Source organism: Ochlerotatus camptorhynchus, unplaced genomic scaffold (genome assembly GCF_037179485.1).
Source record: "Ochlerotatus camptorhynchus isolate MF236.1 unplaced genomic scaffold, CSIRO-AGI_Acam_v1.1 ptg000253l, whole genome shotgun sequence".
NCBI classification, from domain to species: Eukaryota; Metazoa; Arthropoda; class Insecta; order Diptera; family Culicidae; genus Ochlerotatus; species Ochlerotatus camptorhynchus.
Genome location: NW_027040743.1, coordinates 552,388 through 569,007, shown reverse-complemented (window position 1 = coordinate 569,007; position 16,620 = coordinate 552,388). Strand labels below are relative to the sequence as shown.

Genomic DNA, 16,620 nt, shown 5'->3' with positions numbered 1-16,620 from the left:
GGAAACTAACCACTTACTCGCTTAACAGCTATTTTTGTCAAGTCAAATGGGACATTTAGCAGAATTTTGAATAGAGAATGATTGAACTAGTCATTGATCGATTTCTTCCAACAAAAAATTGCGTGCAAAAAGCTTTTTTTAATGTCATCATGGCACATAGTTGGACTCAAAAATCCACAAAAAACTACCCTTCGAATTTGTTTAGGGTCCAAACAAGTTTTTTTTCATGATGAGATAGGATTTATATTTTTAAGTGTAATGAATGTAGTGACAAAAAAAAAATATTTTCTTAGATTTTTGATATCAATTATAGTGAACAATTTGAAAATTTGCCGAACCATTTCAATTTAATCCGTCGAAAACCATTTTCATTTGGTATGTTCCAACTCCCGGAGGGCATTTTTCGACACCGGCTAGTTTCTATCACATCCACTACCACCAACACACACACAGCATCCGGACATTCGCTCAGCTCGGTTTACTTCTGGTCCGTTTCATTTCCCGTAGACCATCAAGCACTGGTTCACTCATTTCTCACAGATCTACATAGAATATGACTCCGCATCGTAGTCGTTGGAACTTCGTGATACAAGGCGCAAAAATTTGATTAAAGTACGTTACAATGTGTTCTTTTTCCGTGTTTAGTTTCACTCTATCATCTTTGGCCATCTCCCGATTCCAATTCCGGGAAACGAAAGATCAACCCACGAGTTGTTGGTAATACATTTCTTTCACTATGTTGCATCAACTGCTGCTGCCCTATCAAAAGCCCCTTGGCACAACGGTGTGCTGGGAAATCATCTGAGCCTATTAGGAAGAGGGACAGGTTAATCGATCGATAACGACATTTCCGGGTAATCCTTCGGCATCCCACACAATGTGACAGGTAGCGAGCAAGGGATGCAATCTTAATCCGTTCGGAGCCCTGTGTAAACCTTCCCACACGCAATCCATTACTTCGAATCATGTCAAGCAGCTGCTGGTATCGAGATACTACCCGGTTCGGAACGGTACGGGTCTACCAGTTGGGTTTCCGCCCCGGCAGAAGATAATTAACGCTGACTCGATACAGACGTGAGCTATTTTCCTTCCCGGGGAGGCGAGCATGCAGTTGCCTTTCATCATCCGCCTTTCAACCCGAGTGCACCTGTTCTTGGAGGTGTAAGTGAATCTCCGCTGCGAGGATCTATGACGGACTGCCGTTGCGTTTGGGTTGCTTGGCTAGTGTGGACGGGGCCTCCATCAGGAACTGGAAGTAGAGAGATTATTTTTCCTTGCCCTTCGTGTCGCATCGTGCATGTCTAGTTGAGGCTGAACGGGTTGATGAAACCTGGCAGAATGATGTCTCGTTGTTTCTCGCTTACGTCCCGGAGAGTACGGAAAGTGAGACGAACACGAGAGCGACTGAAATTGATTTCGACATGGAAGTGTATAAATAATTTGATTATTGCTTGCCCTCGCGTTGCTTGGTGGCCTGACTGCTTAGTCTCGGTAGGCGAAGTTGAGTTGAGAAGGGTTGTTCTGTGACACTGATGGAAAATTCTGTGGTTGATTTTATGCTTGGATTGTCAATTGGAATTGAAATTTGGCAAGAACGACATTGTTACATCGAACGAGCTAATTGAAATTCCAGTCATCTATCATGCTTACATCCGGAAAGTATATGATGTGAATCATGGCAATGAGTTTGGAATATGGAGAACACCAGATCAACATTATGATGGATGAGTATTTATTAATGGAACATTTCAAATCGGTGGCAGGCTGTGTAGGTACGTGCTTAGATCGTTGTTTTAATGGATCTTGAATTTTTAATGTTTTGATATCATTCAACTGATGAATGAAAACAATAGTATAGAAAAGTACATCAGTTTTGTCCCATCTGTGGAAAAAAGGCATTGACCAGTGAAACCCAAGCAATAATTTTGGTTTTATCATACTCTTGTAGACCATTATGTAGACCATTATGTGTTTTAAAAGCTTGATAAAACTTGAAATGTTGCTTGGGATGGCATAATCATTAGCAAATTGATATTCACGAGTGATATTGTAGTTGAATATTATGCTTGATATTGATTCCTTTGATATTGCGAGATTATTTATAACGTGTAAAGTTGAAGAAGTTGAGAATTGACACGACGCAAAAATAATTCCGTTACAACTCGTTTTAATAGAAAGAGAAGTTATAATAATGCTATTTTCACAGAAAAACAGACATAACACTTGCAAGTTGTTCATCGAACAAGCATTTAACGGCAAATTTAAAAGTATCGTAGTTGGTAGTACCGCCACCTGTGGTGCACATAGTCAATTGCCTTGTATTTGAAATTTACACACTACCGCTATCTATTCAACGTTCTTGTTTAAGCGACAATGTTTTACAAGAGAAATATTCAATGTGTTATATCTGTTTGTATGTGCTATTTTTTTTCTCCTCACCGATGGCAACACGAAGCGACCACTGTCAACCGTTATGGAAGCTTCGGTTGCGTTCGTGTGTAAAGCAAAATCATGAAACTCAGTATCGCCCCAGTTTGATGAGATTGGCAGCTGGTGTACCATTTTGTTGTATGAAAAGTCTTGTCCGTGTTTGCCAAAACTCATCATTTTTCATAATTCTCTTCAACGTCAACCCTTTATACAACTATAAGCAGAAACAGATTTAAAAAATAACATTAACTTTTAAATAGGATTTAATAATCTCATATGAAGATTGCTATCCAATGTTTCTAATTTCCCAATTCTTATTCTAATGTAACAAAGGTTCTAATCTAATCTAATCTAACACCAACACAGCCAGTTCTTGAAAGCATCCTGGAAAAAATGGATATATCTTAATCATTTTTCTTGTCTATTTGATATATGTTTCGCATCGAAGATGTGTCACACATATCAAAACGGCCAGGCCTACTGTGCAGCATTTAAACACGATGCTTCAGAATCCAATGCCTGATCATTTTCAGAAAAATCTGGACCAGTTAAAATATAAATCTAGACAAATCTGGAAGGCTCCAAAAAATCCTGTTTTTAACATAATGCTATTGAAATCAAAGTGATGTGCCAATCTCCCGTAAAAATATGTCAGTATGAGCATCTGGAATTTATTCGAAGTACCAAAATGTTTATGAATTACATGTTTAAATAAATTATATAAAAAAAATAACTTGTTAGCATTGCTTAAATCATCCACAATATAAGAAAAGTATTGACACAGTGTGTCAAAAAAGTTTAAATATCCATTACACAACATTTCAAAAATTGAGTTAAATCATTGGTGAAATACTGCAGAAAATATTGTTGGAATTGCTTTTTAAACTGTAACTTTTTTAAGAAGCATGCGAAGCAAAGAATCATGCAACTTTCATAAGATGGATTTTTTAAACTAATAGTTGATGTAGTCCTTACTTTTTGATGCAGTACCATAATATGTCTTAAAGATTTTAATAGTTCTAAAAATTCTAATATTACTCTGAGGTTGATCAGACTTTCAATGTAAGTCTTGACATCATAGTAGGCAGTAGGCAATTTTATTATAAAGTAAAATTACCCAGGCTGAAGTCGGAATCTAAGCCTAACATCGTGGTACTCACACACAGTTTACCTAAACTACAGGTAACTCAACAGTTTGCATTACCATTACGAATAATTTTATGATATAACTAAAATGAAAGTCTGAAAGCAAAATTTATATATTTCCTGTGTCCCAGATTTTTTAATCTGAATTTACCTGGAACTCTATACAGAATATCTTCGCCTTTTTTTTCAGAGTTCCATTAGAATTCCATCATCCTTCTTTTATGGATTCCCCTAAAATAATCTTGATAATATTTAAACTCAATTTCCAAGAATTTGCAACATTTTGTTTTCATCTTTCTCTATAGAATTCCTTTAGAATATTCTTAATAATTTCCATGGCACACTCTTCAGAATGACCGTCACACTATTCTCAGACTTATCCGATAATTCTCTTTGAGCTGCTTTGTAGGTAAGGTCATAATTGTTTTGAAATCCTCTTCAGTATTTGCTGAGTGCTCAAATTCTTTGCTAAAATGGCATTGAAAGTCTCCCAGAAATTGCCAGATGTTCTTTTGGCATAATTCCAATTAAATTTCTTAAAATTTTATAAAAATGAATCTCCGTAGAAACATTGAATTCCATTGAAATTCTTCTCACGATTCGTATGCTTAAGTTTCATCTTAAGAACTTTCTTTGATTTCTCTTCCGAATTCTATTTCCATTCTTCACAAAATCTCCATGCAATTGTCATCAGAGTTTTTAAAAGACAACTGACACTGTCTTCAACTAGAGGTTGCACAGACTGAAAACGTAACACTAGAAAACAGACAACACACAACACCCAAAAGACCAGTAGGGAAATTTCCAGGTTGCGAAAAGTTCCACTGGCTGGAGCGGGAATCAAACTCTCACTTCGTGGCACTTACAATACGCCTGAAGGACGGGTGACACCGCACGACCACGAAGCTTACAAAGATGGATGGAACTCTACTCAGAATTAACTTGAAATTCTCCTTTGGTTTCGCAAAGGATTCGCCTCACTTTTCACTGTAAACTATTTTAGAAATTACTTTAAAATTCTGAAATTCTAGGGCAATTTAAAATTCTAAAGTTATTCAGACTGCTGTAACTCAATATTCACAGGTACAGAAAAAAGCTAAAAATTATCAGATGCCTTTAAAATTTTCCTTATGAATTTTCCTTAAAAATCTAACAAACATACTTCAACGTCTTGGTGGCTGTCTAGATTCAAAAGCCAAATTTTCCAAGGCTCAATTTATTGTTTTCAATCCTCAAAATTCCAACTAAACAAACATTCAGGCCCAATATTTTTAAAAGTTTGAAGACTTTAATAATTAAAGTAGCAGTTTTTATTTTTGGATTAGAGTGTAAACCAATTGCAATTAAGTTTTTAAAGCAACATGTTTGAAAAATCTGGGAAAATCTATAACATATTTTAAAAATCTGGAAATAAACGTGATCTGTATGTGTATCTGGCCGGATGACCGAAAATCTGGCAAATTCAGATAAATCTGGAATACTGGCAACGCTGGACATTAGCACTAACTCTTGTCCTAGCCTTTTAAGGCTTATGACTATAGCGCCATTACTCACTTTCTGAAAAGAGAAGAGGGAAAGGAATAGGAGAAGGACAAAGGGAAAAGGATTATGTGAATTCTATAACATAAACAATAGTTTTGATTTGAAATATACAATATACACATGTAGAACGGCGCGGAGGTCACTACCCAAATCTTGTCACTATTATCAAGTCATTAAAAGTAACAAGGACTAAAATGTGATCCTTTGATTTCTGGAAAATCCTGATTCCCTTATTTGAAGTTGTTACGATTAGGGTTCAAATTGTAGACGAAGCTTGACGAAGATCATCATAAACTAGTCCGGTTTATGTATTTGAGCGAAATGTCTTCCCTCAATTTGAGATAAAAAATGTTCGGATGTATGTAGTCGATTTTTGGTGCACAATTAGAAATAACTAATTTTACACGTGACGGAATCCATCTTTGACATAACAAATGGGACGTAAACAAGCATGTCATGTAATATTACAACGTACCCCGAGACTGAAGTCTTCGTTGCTCGACGAAAATATCGTTTTATTGAGCTATATTTCGCGTCTGTTATGACTCAAACTTATGTCAGAATTGAGACTCGTATGTGTTGCTCTCAGAGCACCTAAATTTACATTAATTTGTCTAAGTGTATGTGCATTGGCAAGCCTTTTCATGGCCAATTGTCAGGATCAGCGCTGCGACTCAACGCTGAGACGAATGATGGAACGAATGATGGAACGAATGATGGGACGAATGATGGGACGAATGATGGGACGAATGAAGGGACGAATGATGGGACGCCTCATGGAGGTTCTACTTGTCTTCGGAACAGCTTCTCAGCGGGAAATAACAGGGAGGTAGAACTATATACAATGAGATGCGGCTCTCGCAGGACTTCTTCTGTCTTAATGAACTCGCTGACAATCTAGAAATCTTTTTTTTCCCTTATTAGAGAGATTTTTAGCCATAGGCTAGTTCATCTCTTAAAATCTAGAAATCGTTTTGACCAGATCAGCAACCAATTATAGATAAAAAAAAACTTTTCAAAAAAAAAAAAACAAACGTCACGTTCGATCACACGCACAGTCGACTCCTTCTCAAACCGTGGGCACATGATCAACCTTAAACATGGATTCATGGAAACAAAGTACAAACTGACAAAAAACGATAGAAAAGAACGATCTCACCAAGTCTGCAACAAGCCGCTGTGCCACTTGTCAGCGTAGCAATCCAAATTGTAGATGATTCACTTCTTGACAGAAACCAACATATACCATTCCGGTTCATCTGTCTGAAATTCCCCGAGCAGTGTAGTCAAAAAATCGCTTCTAGTGATCAATGAAAACGCATACAACTGCTGCAAGATTTTTTGGCATTATCATAAGCTAACGATGAACTCTCACTCCTAACACTAATACGCAGAGAGCATATCGAACAGTAAGTTACCAAGATCTCAAGAGAGCAAGACGATAACAACATCATTGCTGTGTGCACTCACGATACATTACTTATACTACGCAAGGCTTGTTGTGAGTGCACGCTACAAACTAAGGATCTCAATGCGTACAGTTGAGTTGTTCGGATTATGTACAACTGATGAACAACCGTGATCAGAGCAAGATCATTGCCATACTGATCGTGATTTTTTTTTACGTTGGATAACGTCTTTCGGCAACATACTGGGGTACAAAATTGAAAACAGTCATTTTGGATGCGTTACGAAAAATTAAAAGATTTTGAACGATAATAACTAAACCGTCTCTCGATAGATTTACGAGATAATGGCATCAATCGATTGGAAATATTTCTAGCAATTTGCTGAATGTTTCAAAACTATTGATTTCATTCTGTAAACTATTGAAAAATGGTTAAAAGTAAACCATTGTCTAAAGATGGTGAAAATCGATTGATTTTTTTATATTCTTATACTTTCTCCAACCGAGACATCAGATGCGAGTATCTGACACCTCTAATATTTTCTGTTCTACTATATAAGCGTCCAACAAGGTCGCCCGTTCCATCATTGTCTATCAGATCGTCGACCCAGCAGCAGAGCAGCGGAGCAGCAGTACCAGAGCAGCGGAAGCAGAGCAACGGCAGCAGAGCAGCGGCAGCAGAGCCTGGGGGCGAAAGGGCAACTACGCCGAGTGCGTTGGTGCCAGTGCTCCGGTATACTGGGCCGCCCTCATGGAATGCCCAGCTGCTGCAGTTCTCAGTCGGTCGTATTCACCGTCTGCTCCGCAAGGGCAACTACGCCGAGCGCGTTGGAAAAATGGCCCTTTTCAGGGCCACAACATTATCAAGAAAGAGTTTAACGTACGTATGCGAGTATCTGACACCCCTGATATTTTCTGTTCTACTATATAAGCGTCCAACAAGGTCACCCGTTCCATCATTGTCAACAACATCAGCCCAACAAAACGGCCCTTTTCAGGGCCACCAAACTTTCACAAAAGAGTTATTAGGGAATATTCCGAGGGGGGCGACACATCTAAATCTCAATCCTAGATGCTCAAAAAATCTCACACTAGCGAATAAATCTTCGAAAAATCTTCTTACATTTCTCGCATCTACTTGCATCGCGCATCATCTTTTTGCAGGAAATCTTCAAAATCGTGATAAATCTTCTTACTATCTACTCAGCGTACGCGCAGCTAGCCACAGCAAACCACAATATTTCCTGCATCGAAGATAGAGTCGTCCCCCTCGGAATATTCCTAAAACATAATATACACAATTAAGTACAACACATAACAGACGTTATCCAACGCCATCCTGCGGTCGTATCTAGTATACAACCCTTCTAACTTTTTTGCTTTTTTCAGTCTGTGAATTAGGAAAGATGCTTGTATTTGCGTTGACGGCATTGGTCCTTTCGGTGGAGTGAAAAAGAAAGGAACAGTTCACCGTGTTTACAGAAATATCCGATGAACTACCGAGCCAAATGTGCGCTATTTACAGGTGAGGTGCAAGGAAACTAGTCGACTCTTTCATTCTCATCGCGTTCTAATACAGCCATAGACGTTACGTCACACGTTGCTGCATTCGAAACTGAGAGAACGGAAGAGTCGACTTGTTTGCATCCTCCTCACCTATACACGGTAAGAAAAAAGTACCCAACGGCCAGTTCACTTTTACCTACTTTTGACTAGTTTGTCTCCTTTTCTCCTTCTAATGTTGTTAAAAACGGAGGAGCAAAACCACCCAACAGGGGCAGTAAAGTGTAGGAACCCAACGTTGAGTATAATCGTATTTACATACTGTTGGGTACAACTAACTTACTTTTGGTTAAAAGGCTAGTGGAAAATTCCATACGAACTGCACACAAGTAAATGAAAACTACTTTGACCCGCTTTACCTACTTTTGGGTTTCTGCACTATAGTGCCGAGATGAGTGAAAAAAACTTAATTTTGGGTACTTTTTTTAACCGTGTAAAACCGCACATCGCCCCGTTTCAGCCTTCGTGTTAAAAGTTAGGTAGGATGGTTCAAAATGCACCCCTGGGGTAAAATGTCTCTGCGCTGTTTTTCATAGCTTTCCGATTGTCAATTCGTGAATTTAACAATCAGCATTACTAGTTCAGTGCTTGAACTAACATTCTGGCCCATGATATTTCCAGAATTAGTAATGGGAAAGCAACGAAAACCCGCACGGTGCCATTTTAACCCGCGGGTGCATTATGGACTGTTCTCCCCAATCGATGGTCAGCCCCTATCTGCTGATGCTTGCCTATAGCGAATTTGTTTATTATACCGTTCCAACCTGGATTGGGTAACAAGTTAGGGTCAGATTGTTTTCTAGCAAACGTCAGTTTGATCGTTTGTTTTTATAACCTGGCACGGGTCGACTTTGCGCTGACAAAAAGTTCGGGTTTGCACTGGGTTGGAACTGGTACCAACCTGGGAATAAACAAATTCGCTATTGCTCTGTAACCCCAAACTGTCAAAGAATGCTACTCACAGAGAGACACTCACTCTCGTCTCGTGAAATAAGCACATGTTGCGATTTGTGGATATAATGAGCGAAAAGGGGAACTCACTTCTCTGAGCTTGACTCAGTCTAACAATGTATTTGTTATCTGTTAGTTGCCTACGCGATAACGTATTTTCAAGGTGGAAGAGGACTAATCGTTGGTCGTAGTTTGAACAGATCACGACCTGTACAGTTTACGACAAACTGGAAATCGGATCATACTCGCTTGATTTCCATCACTGTCCCCGAGTAATGTTCTCCTTTGATAGGTTCAGTGATCCGCCACACCTCCATCATAATATCGGGACGTCACGAGTTCGTTTGAGGCTTCCCCTTGGTTTCAAAGCCACTTGTAAAAATACACGCTGCCCGGGGCTCAGAAGCAGCCATTACAGTACAGTCCTTATGAAGACGAACCACAAAAGAAATGTGGAACCAGCCAATTTGAGTATCACTGCTCAGACTTCATGGTTCAGATTCACACTGTACAAACTTCAGATCTCTATTTGCTTGACTTCTAGTTGTAGAGCCAAAGTCTTGATATCCTCAACTAAAAAAAATCACTTGAGCAGCACCTTATTCTAATGTAACAAAGGTTCTTTTGAAAATTATTGCTTGAATTGCTTAAATTTGGCCACTTTGGATCTTGTAAAATTTTTAACGGAAACGCCACATCTGATCGAAATAACGTCTGAGACAAAGTTGTTCAGAAAGAAATGTTTTTTTTTGTTGTGTTTTTATTTGTTTTTATTACATTTTTTTTCAATACTTAAATATCTTAAAATGTCTGTCGACTTGGAAAAAAAAAACATATATTAAAAATAAAAAAGCTTTTAACAAGCGCTTACTTTTGAAATGTTGAGAACCATATACATTTGGAAACTGACATAAATCGTAGAACCAGAAATTTTGGATTTTTTAAAACCTTTTGTTAGTACGCGTTTTTGAAAATTTTGACACAGATGCCAAGGGAAAAAATGGTGAAATTTATGCCAAAGTGTGAATCAATACCTATTACAAACAATTATGTAAAGTTTCATGCAAATCGGAGAAGGTCTAGTTTTCCGATTCGTCATTTGGCGAGGAACTACTCAAGCTTAGAATCTTAGAACTGTACTATTGTTTGTTATTGAGGTGTTGAACAGTTCATTTTCCATCAGTTTTCTACAAACATTTGTGAATTTGTGTTAACTGTGTTTTTTTTTTCTGAAAGGGCAATTCAGCTTCTCACAACTTTGTCTCAAACGTCATTTCGATTAGATGACCCGATTTTGTGCTATGATTTATTGAAAAATATTGAATACGTTAATATAAGATCAACACCATAAAAGACCGTAGGAGTGTTTTGTTATGAAAACGGATGACCTCTCCCAGTTGAAACACAGAAAGTTATGATGTTTTGTAAACATGTAGTTAAAAAGTACAGACTGAAGTGCAAGAGGCAGTGCTATTAACACTTCGGGCTTAATTTCAGACCAAGAAGCGCAATTTTTCCCTAAAATGTAAAAGTAATTATAAGAAGTTCGCAGTTTTTTTCCTTTCATCTTGTTTTCCGTACTGAGTACCAATGCTACCGACGCCAGGAAGGCAGCTGCCACACCTGTACCCTATATATTGACCTAGCAACTCATAGACCGGAGACCAATGGCTTTACTTCCCTTTGACGCCGACTGGGATTGAACTCAGGCCTTTTTGGGTGAGAGGCCATTACGCTTACCATAGGTCGCAGTTGGAAACATTCTGTAGAAATTACGCTGAAAATATTGCTAGATTTGAGTGGAAAAGAAGTGCAATTATTCTGAGCGGTGAATGGCCTCCATGCTCCAGTGTAAAAATAAAACGCGTGTTGTACACTCAAAATAATCTACACGTTAAAGCTACGTGAAAAATCACGTAAGTTCTCAATTTTTCCTCTCCTCTCAGTTTTACGTTGCTCACGTAGAATGTACGTGATGTCCCTTGAATTTCACAGGGAGTTCCTGTTTGACACACCTACATTATCAATTAAATGTACGTGATTTTCACATAACACTGAGTCTATGTGCGTTTCACGTAAAGCTTGAGATGTCCACATGTAAACAAAAGAGTGGTACGTACACTCAGAGCGGTGCAAATCATGGCAGCATAATAATGGGGTTCTGTATTTTTTAAAGAATGTGACAAGATGTACCCTAGCAGCACACTTGTAATTTAACTGTTGTGGTTACTTGTATGCACCTTATTTCAGTCACAATTAAGTTGCAGCAACCTATTTTGATGGATGTGTGTTGCTTGGGTTAGTACAACATTATGGATTATTTCATTCTGTTTGACAAAAACCAACTGACTGTTTCATCGTACTCAACAGAATGATGTCAAGCTGTCTAGCAGTTTCTTCATCAAGGGAGAAAAGCATCAGGCTCATCTCCATGATCTTCCAGATTTGTGCTGCGTTTCGAATAAAAAAAAAAATGCTGATGTAGTTTATTTAGTAAATTTTAATAAATTAAAGGAATATTACTATTATTACTTATAATACCGCGAAGATTTTATCTACATATTAAGGAAATATTTGTATAAACAGTGTCAAATATTGACACTAGAATCATCCAATGAATGTCACCGACCAAAACACGTAACTTCTATGTGATAATCCTATGGCGGTTAAGTTTCATAAAATGAGTACCTCTACATGAGAATCACATAGCTCTTATGTGAAAAGTACGATGGAAAAAATCTACGTATGTTTTCACGTAGCATTAATGTGAAAATTATTCTGAGTGTAGAGTAATGGCGAGGATAATACATGAAACAGCTTCGAAAACATGGAAAGACAGGCATACAGTTTTGATATTTCCACATGATCTTAACTCTATTTTACCGAATAGAGATTCCTAAATGTATATCATTTCCTACGAGCACAAATGTTCCCTCCCGTGACATCTATGAAGGTAGTATGGTTTCCCTGCAGCTTCTTAGATAGATGTTGGAGTAATTTTCTTTCCTATTCCCTGCGATTGCAATGATGTGGCCAGGTGTATAGTGCAATGCTTGTTTTATAAATTTTGTGTGGGAAAACCAATAATTCCAAGTGTTTTTTTTTTATTTCCACGGCAACACACGATATTTTCTGCATAAAAGTATTGGTTGACTCCAACGATTAATACAATCGTATATGCTACGCTTTGCTAATATAGAATACGCCATTTTGTAAAAACAGTTGGTAAAATCAGAAGATCGTTAATTTTGTCGCTATTTGACTTGTATTTACTTTAAATTAATCATTTGAAAAAGATTTGCTTCAATTGCTGGGGATGGAAATAATTGGTTTGAATAGTTCTGGAGAGTTCAAATTATTTGAAAATTAGTAGTCACGAAGCCCATATTTAAGATTTCCCTAGCGGGTATCCCGGACAACCAGAAGTCGTATAACAATGTACAGACAGTATCGTAAATTGCTATAGTTTAAGTCAAAATCGCATATAAGAACGGCATGCATCGCATTATGTTCAAATTAAATCATATAGAATGCAAATTTCCGACCTAAATGCGATGATTCATTTTTTCGTCGTACTGTATCACAAATCAAATCGTATTACATCGTATGACTTTTCAAAGTAAATTTGTTATTACAGATTAAATCGTATATGATGATAGATAGATCAATCCGTTTAAATTAAATAAAAATTTGCATGTATATGGCCGCCACTTTTGTACGTATAAGCCATTTCTTTGCATTCCATAGGATTTTTTTGTTTGTGTATATTTTTGTACATCACGAAAACAACTTTGAATATACGTGCATTCTGGTTGTCCGAGATGTATTACCAAAACTGAGTAAAATTAATTAAAATGGTATTTCGAAATACCAACACACAATTTCAGAGGAATCTCGCTTCGCCATAATACATTATGCCATTTTTTTCACAGTGCCTCTAGCTCAACCATCTCCAGCACCACCTCATAGGGTAACTTTATCCCGTCGGATATGCGCGCCAATTGATGAGGTCCCATTTAAGCTGATTAATATCAGCTGTGTCGAGGTGCGGTGAACGTCGACGGCTACAAGAGTAGACAGCCAGCCGGTAGCATGCTGAAAGCCATTTGTAAAACTTATCTTTAGCCTGAACCCACCTACATGAGACAGTGGAAGGGATTCTATCTGCTCTACTCGTCAAACATCAGGATCAGTTGAAATGCATCGACACAGCAGCGCCAAGGAAGAGAAGAATCTTCCTGCTTTGCTTCGAGGCACTGTCGCAAGAGCCTCTGTAATTAATTTAATTTTACACGAAATTTACATGATACTATGCTGGAGAATAAGATGTGCGCTGTTGAGGCAGCGAACGAGTTCATATCGTTCTCCTGGTACAGACGATTTAGACATCAGGACGATGTATGAGTGTGCAAAACGGCTTAAAAATTGAGTTTAGCTACTTAACTCGTTCATGTTTGACTGCAGCAGCACAGGCTGATTCCAGAATGCTGCAAAGAGGAGGGTAATTTTTGCAAAATTGACTTTACCAACTGGAAAATTAAATCATGGGTTAGAGATTTGCTTCGTTCGTTGGGCATAATATTTAAGTTGGCACATGATCTCCTTACATCTACCACCTTCATCAGCTCTCGAAGAAAGAGATGGATGGCAGATCGATGGAAGTTTTAATGGAGCGTTGTTATCCTGGAGCAGATTTTCCATAACAGCGACTACACCGTAGGCGTATGCTGGGAGGATTAATTTGTGTTTGGTTCTTTGGAGGAACAATCTCGATTACACGTTCAAGGGATGTAATCTGTTTAGATAAAGTGATGAGTCGGAAAAGTATGCGGAGAGATTTATCCAAGCATGGATCATGGAATGTTGTTCACTTTACCTTGATCTAAACTGGTTCACTCTTTGCTGGTATGCCATCATTTTGATTCTCAAAATAAAAAAAAAACTAACTTTCCACAAAAGCCACTTATCTCAATGAGAACTTCTTCTACTTTTCACCAACCAATTTCAAACCACAAAAAACACCTCAAATATATTTCTCGATATTTAATTCACAATTTTACACAAACAGTTCGATTCGATTCGACCGCCCGAGGTTTCAGGAAAATCGTTTTCCGCGTTCGTTTCCCGTAATCGGTTATCACTACCGTCGAAAAAAAATATCCGCGCCCGCCACAATTTGTAAAAAAGAGCTTAAACCTTCCTTCGGTCGCCTATCGATTTTCGATTAGCATAAACTTGGAGCGACCTGGAGGTTCTTTTTTTTTTTATTAACCAACAGAAAAAAAAGCGAATGTGTAAGGATTCAAACCGGATCGTAGACTCGTTTCGCGAACAATAATGGAGCGCATCGGTTTCAGCTGATCTGAGCCGTGTGGATGAGGATTTCTTGTAGAGCTGCTCTTCGCCTCTCGCCTCTCGCCACTCGCTCAGAATCGATTTAATTTTAAATCTGTTTTTCTTCCAAGTGTGAACGTACACGGGTGTAAATACGCGACTGTAGAAAAGGAAAAAAAGAAATACCGGTCGGCTTTCTAAGATCTGAGGAGCAAAAAATCGCGCGAATGTGTAGGAGATTCTCGGCTTGCGTCAATGGTGCATCTGTTTGTTGTTGAGTTTTTGCTCTAAAAGAACGAGGATGATGCTTCTGCTAGGTGTATTTTTTTCTTCAGAGCGGTGTGTCATTCATCCTCTCATCCATAATTAAGTCATCTTTCACGGTTTCATGGGCATCAGCTATCCGTTAGGTGGAATGAAAAATGCGAAGGTCGTGCTGATCACCAGCTGTGCCATCGCCAGAGGCAGGTGGAACTTTGTTTCGAGGCGTAGGAGGTGAAAATGAGTGTAGTTTATTTTAATGAAATGAAAAAACGACGATACAAATAACTGACTGAGTCCTTTATTTTGAGGATGACCAAATTTCTGCAAATTCCTTCGCAATAGCTAGTAGCGAGCGTACGTAATGTAAAATTCCAAAAATGTCATAGCAACAGTTTTCCGAATAAGATAAATTTATATTTAGATTTTTATCAATGTTTAATCATTCCAAAGGACTTTAATTTGAAATGTTTAGAATTTAAGGCGAAAATATTTAATTTGGTTTTACTGTTGATTTTTTTTCCTATCTAATGAGGATTTCATAACTTTACCTCCCACCAGCTTGAAAATTAAGCACGCCATCTGAAAGTTGAGGCTTTTTTTCCCAATAAGATACATTTAAAATTATAATGGAGCACTTCGTTCTTCGTATGAAATCAGAAGAATGGAAATCGGAACATAACAAATTATATGGGATCATATTACTTCTTCTTTCCATTCTTCTGTTTCCTTACGATGAACCTTACGATGAATCCATCATAATTTGATATTTTTCTCATAGGAAGGAAGTCTTAAGGTTTTAAGTTTAATTTTTAAAGTGGTTGGAGGTAAGCTGATAAACGTAATAATTTAAAAATATACAATATGGCAGCAAAGTTTGATGAGCCAAATGAAAACTTTACCGCTTCCATTTTGAAAGGTATGCAAACATTAGGATTTTAAGCAAGAATTTTAGTGTTATATTGATTCAAGTCATTCAATTTCATTTCATTCCATTTTTGATCTTCAAAAAACTAGTGGGTTGATATTGGCTTTTAATTTGAATGGTGAATCAAGACGAATATTTATGTCCGATGTTTCGGGATTTGCCTTCTTTAGGGTATATGGAAAAACCGAATCAAAATGCTTGTTTCTTCAATATTTTTAAACATCCCCGGAAGTCTAGACTTTTCTGAAGTTTTCGGTGCATCTCTGAAGTAATTGGAACAACCCTATAGTTTTTCGTTCTTCTATAATTCAATCTAGGCTTCTCCAATTTTAAGTTCTTGAAATTTTCCTTAAATTGACCGGATTGCCTTGAAGAACTTCGATTTATCCTGAAGCTGCTGCAAGTTTCCTAAAGATTCCGATACTTTCTAGCCCGAGTAATAACTTGAAACCTTAAATTGGAATGGATTACCCTGATATACCTTTGAGGTAAAATACCAAAATATTGTTCCCACAATACCATTCATGTACAAATTATGTAAATGTAATGCCAAAAAACCCGAATTTATCCACCTATGGTGTGATCAGACCCTTCTTACTTATTCAAGTTTATTTATTTTATTGTTATTATCAGTGACCAAGCCCCCCACCCCCGTGTCATCCAGTGACACTACGCCACTGCCTGGGGGTACCTGGAATATATCCGGGTGTAGTCTATTTGGTGAGGCTACCAATCACCTTATCATCGTATTTTAATTTGATTTAATGGGTTTTAATTCAATTCATATTCAAGCAACTTCCCCGGGGTACCCGGAACATGTCCAAGTGTGTCCAATGTGGTCTGGAACACTTAACACGACTTGCATTGATCTTATTTTTGAATTCTGTAGTAATTTGATGTGTCGCATGATGGTTTTGATACGTTTTCCGTTAAATCCAGCGTGAAGGCCCATATTCACCGGATCTTATTCCAGCCATATCTCCGGAACCGGTTCACCGAATGCAAAACCGTTCAATAGCGTTCAATGGGACCCCAAGACCTATCATTTGGCGGCAAG

At 37.9% G+C, this 16,620-nt stretch overlaps 1 protein-coding gene across 4 annotated transcripts in view; it reads right to left on the bottom strand.

Annotated features, from left to right (window-relative positions):
* LOC135704967 (uncharacterized) overlaps positions 1 to 16,620 on the bottom strand; it is a 307,390-nt gene that overhangs the window by 242,755 nt on the left and 48,015 nt on the right. The window contains exon 1 of one of the 4 annotated variants that reach the window (XM_065226505.1): positions 13,917 to 14,459. The exons of the other annotated variants lie outside the window; for them this stretch is intronic. Within the exon in view, the coding sequence (XP_065082577.1) occupies positions 13,917 to 13,957 (41 nt within the window). The 5' untranslated portion in view covers positions 13,958 to 14,459. Of the gene's footprint in view, positions 1 to 13,916; positions 14,460 to 16,620 lie in introns of those variants that run through there. 4 annotated transcript variants of the gene reach the window in all.